Below are 7,894 nucleotides of genomic sequence, written 5' to 3' on the forward strand. Positions count from 1 at the left end.
AGGGAGAGGGGAAGGTGATTGTAAGCCACTCTCTTTAAGGTAGAGGGTATAAAAACCAACTAATTTTCTTCTGAACACAGAGGTTCCATTTACTTACCACCCCCCACTGATAGATCTGCCAGCCATGAAATGGCTAATTTTTTTTTTTAATCCTGAGATCACCGCTTGTTGTTGCTGCCGATGACTGAATGGGAGGGACAGCATAACATCTAAGCTACCCAGCTGCATTGATTAGCTGGCTTGGGTTTACAACCCTCCGGTGTGATTCATCTGATCACTCACATGCTTGGCTGCATCACTGAAGGGATCCATGCCAGTCTCTGCATTTCGTCATGACTCAGCTCCAGCAGAGGCATGCCCCTGAAAGGGGTAATTAGTTTTATAGTCTAATGGAATATTTGGGTTGGATATTATTACTGAACAATTAAGTGTGTTGCAAAGCAAAACTTGAGGCATCAGCCACCTTCTAGCCTGGAGAGAGATAATATCCATCCAGGAGAGGTTGGTGAGGAACCAATTCATGGGGTTGCGCAAGTGAGAGTTCACACAAAGGATGGTACAGTTTTCCAGCAGAGGAGAGCGGTGAGGATGATTGGGGGCCTGGAGACCAAGCCCTATGAGGAAAGGCTGAGGGACTTGGGAATGTTCAGTCTGGAGAACAGGACATTGAGGGGGGACAAGATTGCTTTCTTGAAGTATTTGAATGGCTGTCACCTAGAAAAGGGTAGGGAGCTGTTGGCAGCAGAGGATAGGCCTCACAATAATGGGTTTAAATTCAGGGTGGGAAGGTACCGGCTGGATCTCAGGAAAAACTTTTTTACAATAAGAGTTGTGCAGCAGTGGGATCTCTCCCTCCCTGGCAGTCTTTAAGCAGCAGCTGGACAAACACTTGTCAGGGATGCTCTGGGCCAGTGGTGGCGAACCTATGGCACGGGTGCCAGAGGCGGCACTCAGAGCCCTCTCTGTGGGCACGCGTGCCATCGCCCCAGCCAGGCCCAGACCATCATTAAAGTGTCGAATTCTCTGCCAAATAATTTTAAGTCAATGAAAGCATTTGGGATTGCTTTCCTTACTTTGTTTGGATCATCTTAAGTTAATGTATGAGTTGTTTTTTTCTAAAGTAAAACCTCCGTATTCAGGTTAAATTGCCGTGTTGGCACCTTGCGATAAATAAGTGGCTTTTGGGTCGCAGTTTGGACACTCGGTCTCTAAAAGGTTCGCCATCACTGCTCTAGGCTGATCCTGCATTGAGCAGCGGGGTGGGACTAGGTGGCCTGTATGGCCCCTTCAGACTCTATGATTCTATTATTCTTTGATAGGTAGGTAACCAGATATTAGCAACAAACAGCTGGGAGACCTGAACATTTGAGAGACAGGAAATCCTGTTTCAGTGAACTCTACGTGTATGGAAGTGTTCTTTTTCCGCTTAGAGAGGTTCTTTCTTGCAAGAGGCTTATTTCATTCCATTATACTTTTAAAATTTCTTTTGAATCCTACCTTTCTGAATGCAGACCGAAGTGATTTATATCCCTCTTCCATTTTATTGTCACAACGACCCTGTGAGGTAGGTTAGGCTGAGAGTGTGTAACTGACCCAAGGTCACCCAGCAAGCTTCCATAGCAGAGTGGGGATTTGAACTGGGAGATCCTAGTCAGACTCTCTAATTACTACACCACCGCCGAGCTAGCTTTCAAGTGATTTAGACAAATTAATGGAAAAGGCATCAGTAGCCATAAGGGACAAATGGAAGCTCTGTGTACCCCGGGGACCTGGGGACGGCTTGTACCTCCATCGTGACTTAATTGTGCATTTCTTGAGGCCATCTGGTTGGCTGTTGTTCGTGAGTGCCAGGCTAGACGAGTCTTTGGTCTGACTTAGTGAACTCATTGTTAAGTCCCTAAAGCAGCTGATACACAGAGACTGTTTGTGTTCTGGCTTGCAATGAGTCTTTCAACATTGGGACAATCTCGGAAACCGATGAGCAGGTTCTCAGGCTTACTTTCCTGTCTTTAACAAATGGATACCCCGCAACGGGGGTCCCCACCCTTTTTAAGCCTGTGGGATTTTGAGGGGGATCGGTGAGCATCCCTCCAAAATGGCTGGCACAGAAGGTGGATCCGAATGGAATGTCTCCCTCCTCACACCCCCTAGGGAGAAGTGAATCTTCTTCTTTTTTTGCAAAGTGTGTGCCCCAGCCTGGAAGTCATGGCAACCTCTGGTGACTCCTACTAGAGCACGGAGGACGTTTCAGAGAGGTGGCTTGATGGCCCTGGTATTCCTTGGAGGTCTCCCATCCAAATACTTGCCAGGGTCAGCCCTGCTTAGCTTCCGAGATCTGATGAGATCGGGCTTGCCTGGGCTATCCAGGTCAGGGTGAAGAAGGGAATCTTGAAAGGGAAAGGGAACCACCCACTGACTAGGGAAACCCCAGATGCTCATCAGCCCTCCTCATCGTCCAGTGGAAACCTCTTGCATTTGAACGAGGGCTGCCAATGACAAGACTTGCCTTGCAATGGCCCCGCCCCCTTTCTGAAAAGCTCGGTGAGCACCAAGGGAAGTATTGGCAGGCACCATGGCAGGGAACCCTGCCCTGCACTATCCTGTAGGCTTCGGGCAGATTATATTTTAAAGATACCTTCCTTCCGGCATATCTTTTTGGCTGCATCCACGCATTGTTGGATGTTTCACTATCTTTGCGCTACGGCAGTCATTCACAACTGGGTTTTCTGGTATAGAAAAGCCAGACCAGTTGGAAAACACTGATATAGCAGAGTGCATGCACAATATCCAAAGATATGGGGGTGTGAATTCTCTCTCTCTCTCTCTCTCTCACACACACACACACACACACACACACACACACACACATAGGCACACATACACAGAGAGAGAGAGAGAGAGAGAGAGAAATCCCTACAGGCTATCATTTCCTAACCTTCTTTATGCTGCTCAAAGACTCAATACAAAACCGTCACATCCAATGCTTCCTCTAAGCTGCGGAGTCTTGTGAGCAAAAATTCTACTTTATGAGCTACTGGCATGAAAGCTGTGAGCAAGCAGTTTGGCTACAGCATAAATCAGTTTGCTCTGGAGCCATCCTTCCTGAGCTAAAACAAAGATATGTGAGCTGGAGGCTAAAAAACTGTGCTAGCTCACACTAACTCAGCTTAGAGGGAACACTGGTCGCATCCACTTATACTAGAGTTTCCAGTGGGAGAACGTGAAAAGTCTCTCGAACCCTTAGAAGCTGAGCCTAGGCAAACAGGGTCTTTGAGTCTTACTTAAGAGTAACCACGCCTAGGAACCCTGGATTGGGGTTGTGGAATAAAGGTGTTGGGAATATGGTCTTTCAAACAGCTCAAGGGAGCATACATGGTTCTCCCTTGTTTACCCCACCTTGCCTTTGCATTTAGATGCAGTGGGGAAATAAACACATGTAGCCCTGACCTGGGAGCTGCGGTGGCTCAAGTGGTTAAGACGCTGAACTGCAGGCTGTGGAAGGTCGGTAGTTCAGCAGTTCGAGACCCGAGTGTGCCGCATGACGGAGTGAGCTCCCGTCTCTAGTTCCAGCTCCTGCCAACCTAGCAGTTCAAAAGCAAGAAATTGCAAGTAGATAAATAGGTACCACTTCGGTGGGAAGGGAACAGCCTTCTGTGCGCCTTGGTGTTTAGTCATGCCGGCCACATGACCATGCCATAAGTCGGCTGCAGCTTGACGGCACTTTCCTCCACGAGGGTCATTACGCATTATCTTTGATATAAGAGTTCCACAAGAATTCCTATATTATGTTCCAGACAGACATGTTTCAGAGGCCTGATACAGAGTGACTGGTACCGGCCGAAGGATGTGTGTGATGGCTGAGCGATGATTTGAGTCCAGTTTGCCGTTACTCCACCGTCACCAACAAACCACACCCTTCCTGCCCCCATCTTCCTTATCTCACTTTTCATCGCTCGTTTCAGAATGTGTCAACTACGATTCCCATTCTGACCTTTGGTGTAGTGGTTAAGTGCGCGGACTCTAATGTGGGAGAGCCAGGTTTGATTCCCCACTCCTCCATTTGCACCTGGCTGGATGACCTTGGGCAAGCCGTGGTTCTGATAAGAGCTGCTCTTGAAAAAGAGCAGTTTCTGTCAAGAGCTCTCTCAGCCCCACCTACCTCACAGGGTGTCTGTTGTGGGGAGGGGAAGGGGAAGGAGTTTGTAAGCCTCTCTGAGACACCTTTGGGTAGTGAAGGGTGGGTAGTGGTTAAGTGCGCGGACTCTAATGTGGGAGAGCCGGGTTTGATTCCCCACTCCTCCACTTGCACCTGGCTGGATGACCTTGGGCAAGCCGTAGTTCTGATAAGAGCTGCTCTTGAAAAAGAGCAGTTTCTGTCAAGAGCTCTCTCAGCCCCACCTACCTCACAAGGTGTCTGTTGTGGGGAGGGGAAGGGGAAGGAGTTTGTAAGCCTCTCTGAGACACCTTTGGGTAGTGAAGGGTGGGGTATAAATCCAATCTCTTCTTCTTCTTCTTTTACCTCACAGGGTGTCTGTTGTGGGGAGGGGAAGGGAAAGGAATTTGTAAGCCGCTCTAAGACACCTTTGGGTAGTGAAGGGCAGAGTATAAATCCAATCTCTTCTTCTTCTTCTTCCCCAGCTGTCACAATGTTTTTGTAAAGGAAATATCCGGGTGTTGCCCTCTGGCAAGGATTGCCTTGTATTCATTTCCCCATATTCTTTACAATTGTTATGACACGTGGTTCTTTACAGAGTTTTGCAAGAAAATACAGCATGGGAGCTCACAAGAGGATTGTGTCAACAAGGGTACCAGCATCTATCTAGGCTTAATGTCAGTTTGCAAAGAAGGTTGAGAGCTTGTGCAATGTGTTTTGCAAAAAGTTGTGGTTTTATTTTATTGGTTACATTTCTACATTGCCTTATCCTCTGAGACATGCAATAAAACAATTTTAAAGTATAACACACAACAATAGAAGTGTATCATAAAATAATGTAAATGCAAAGGCAGTAAAAAAAAAGCACGTTTAGTTCAACCCAGATGTCTGAACGAATCAAAAGGCGTTCACTTGCCCCTGCGACAAAATCACATTCAAGTACAGAAGTACCTTTTGGGGATTCATGTCCCTCAGCTATGACCCACAACCAAAGAGACACCACTCCACATAGAAGCACGTTTTGCACTTACAGCTTCAGACAATGGTAAGATAGTCCCTCGGGAGGTCCAACAGCAGGGCATACAGGCTGAGGTCTCCTGGTAATGGGATTCAGAGGCTAACTGCCTCTGGACGTGGAGGTTCCCTTTTCTCTCCACGGCTGGTAACCACCGATAGACCGCTCCTCCATGAATCTGCCCAGTCCCCTTTTAAAGCTGTCTATGCCTGTGGCCATCACTACATCCTCTGGCAAAAAAACCCTCCACATTTAAATCACTCGCTGTGTAAAGAAGTATTTACTTTTGTCTACCCTGAATCTACTGCCCATCAGCTTTACTGGATGTCCTGAAGATCTAGTATCTGGGGAAAGAGAAAGCTCTGTTTGTCGACTCTCTCCCCCCCATGCATCATTTTCTAAACCTCCGTCATGTTCCCCTCTAGCCTGCAGATCTTAAAGTCCGGAGAGAGGCTCGGATAGGTCAAGGCCGTCTCTGCGACAAGCCCAGGCCACGTAGGGCTTTGAAGGTGGAAACTGGGCTCTGAAACAAACTGGCCCCCCAGTGAGAAGGATTCAAAACCCCTGTGATCCTTTTCAAGGCTCCCTTCACTTCTTTGTTCCTAAGGCTGTAGATCAAGGGGTTCAACATGGGGGTGACTACCCCATACAGCATGCTCACCAGTCTATCCTGGTCTGGATGGTGACTGGAAGAAGGACGTATGTAAGTGAAGATGGTGGTCCCATAGAAGAGGCACACCACCACGAGGTGGGAGGCGCAGGTCGAGAAGGCTTTGCGCTTTCCCTCGGCCGAGCGAATCCTGAGGATGGTGGAGATGATGTAGACGTAGGAGACCAACGTGACCAGGAAAGCCCCCACCCCAAAAATGCCCCCAACAATAAGGACAACCATCTCGGCCAAGTAGGTCGAAGCACAAGAGAGAGCAAGGACGGGTGGGATGTCACAATAATACTGATTGACTCGATTGGACTTGCAATAAGGTAGGATGAAGGTCAGCACCGTATGGAGCAAGGAGTTGAGGAACCCGGTGGTCCAAGTGCCGGCAACCATCTGAAGACAGAGCTTCTTGCTCATGATGACCGTGTATCGCAAGGGGTTGCAGATGGCCACGTAGCGATCGTAGGCCATGACAGCCAAGAGGAAGACCTCAGTCCCCGCCAGGGCTACTAGGAAGTAGAGTTGCAGGATGCAGCCAACAAAGGAAATGACATTGTTCTCAGACAAGAGGTTCTCCAGCATCTTAGGCACCGTGGCCGTGGGGCAGAAGATGTCCAGCAAGGAGAGGTTGGTGAGGAAGAAATACATGGGGTTATGCAAGTGAGGGTCAACTCCTATGGCGAGAAGGATGGTGCCATTTCCCACGAGAGTGATCAAGTAGATGAGCAAAAAGGCAGCAAAGAGGGGGAAGCGGACAGCTGGGAGATCGGAGAGTCCCATTAAGATGAATTCTGTCACTGTGGTGCTGTTCTCCATTTCTTTGTTCAGGTTCTGCAAGAAGCATACAGTCGTGGATCGGCTTTCAAAGGGGTGAGACACAGGCGTGGAGGACCCATTCAAGGACCGGACCAGAAACCTTCTACATACAAGGCGGCGGCGCCCACCCTACCACCCAACCACCCTGCCGCTGCCCCTTCCCCACTTTTACCATGAGCTATCTCATAAGCTTTAGGAAGTTTACAGAATTTTAAAACCATCTTTTCCCATTGCGGGTGAAACACAAAACACACCCAGTCTGCCTAAACAGTGTTATGCCCTGCGATGAGCAACCGACAAAAATTCCCTTCCAGTTAATGTCTACAGTTAACAAAGTCCAGATACTGAAATCTCCTGTACCCTTTTCAAAGCTTCAAGGAATAGAAGAGCATTGTGATTTGGAGAATTCTCCGCCAGATGCTTCTAGGAAGCCCACAAACTGGCCACCAAGGCAACAAGCAGGGCCCTGACCTGGATAGCCCAGGCAAGCCCGATCTTGTCAGATCTCAGAAGCTAAGCAGGGTCGACCCTGGCAAGGACTTGGATGGGGGACCTCCTCGGAATACCAGCAGTCGGGAGGTAGGGGCAGGCTTCATTCAGCCACCTCTCTGAATATCCTCCAGGCCCCCAGTAGGGGTTAGTCACCAGCAGTGTTCCCTCTAAGCTGAGTTAACGTGAGCTAGCTCACAGTTTTTTAGCCTCTGGCTCACACATTTTTGTCTTAGCTCAGGAGAGATGGCTCCGGAGCAAACTAATTTATGCAGCAGCCAAATCTCCTGCTCACAACTTTAATGCCAATAGCTCACAAAGTAGAATTTTTGCTCACAGGACTCCATAGCTTAGAGGGAACTTTGGTCACCAGAGGTCGCCATGACTTCCAGGTGCGCACACACACACATAATGAAAAATACAAACACACACACACCCCAAAAAATGTAACAACAAGGGGCTTTCAAGGCAAGTGATGAAGCAGAGGTGATTTCCCGTTACCTGATACTTGGATGGGAGACCACCAAGGAAGACTTTGTAGAGGAAGGCAACGGCCAAACCACCTCTGCTTAGTCGCTTGCCTTGAAAACCTTATAGGGTCGCCATACGTCTGCTGCGACTTGACAGCAGTCTACACACATACATGCGCTCCTTCTCTATCACATCACACTGTTGGCTCAACGCTGCATTAAGAACAAACTCGAGGGTGTGCCCAGGCTGGAATGAAGCCTGGTCTACTTCTTTGGACACCTTCCATAAAATT

The 7,894-nt window shown here is 48.5% G+C and overlaps 1 protein-coding gene across 1 annotated transcript; it reads right to left on the reverse strand.

The window, feature by feature from the left end:
- Positions 1-5,631: 5,631 nt before the first annotated feature.
- On the reverse strand, positions 5,632-6,642 carry LOC107120777 (olfactory receptor 5V1-like). The gene has a single exon (XM_015423543.1). It carries the CDS (start codon positions 6,640-6,642, stop codon positions 5,632-5,634), a length of 1,011 nt encoding a protein of 336 aa, XP_015279029.1.
- Between the last annotated feature and the right edge of the window lie 1,252 nt (positions 6,643-7,894).

Source organism: Gekko japonicus, unplaced genomic scaffold, assembly GCF_001447785.1.
Source record: "Gekko japonicus isolate JY-2015 unplaced genomic scaffold, Gekko_japonicus_V1.1 scaffold3393, whole genome shotgun sequence".
Classification (NCBI taxonomy): Eukaryota; Metazoa; Chordata; class Lepidosauria; order Squamata; family Gekkonidae; genus Gekko; species Gekko japonicus.

Bases quoted from the DNA above. Each gene is read 5' to 3' on its own strand.
- LOC107120777 (XM_015423543.1), bottom strand. From the start codon at position 6,642: ATGGAGAACAGCACCACAGTGACAGAATTCATCTTAATGGGACTCTCC.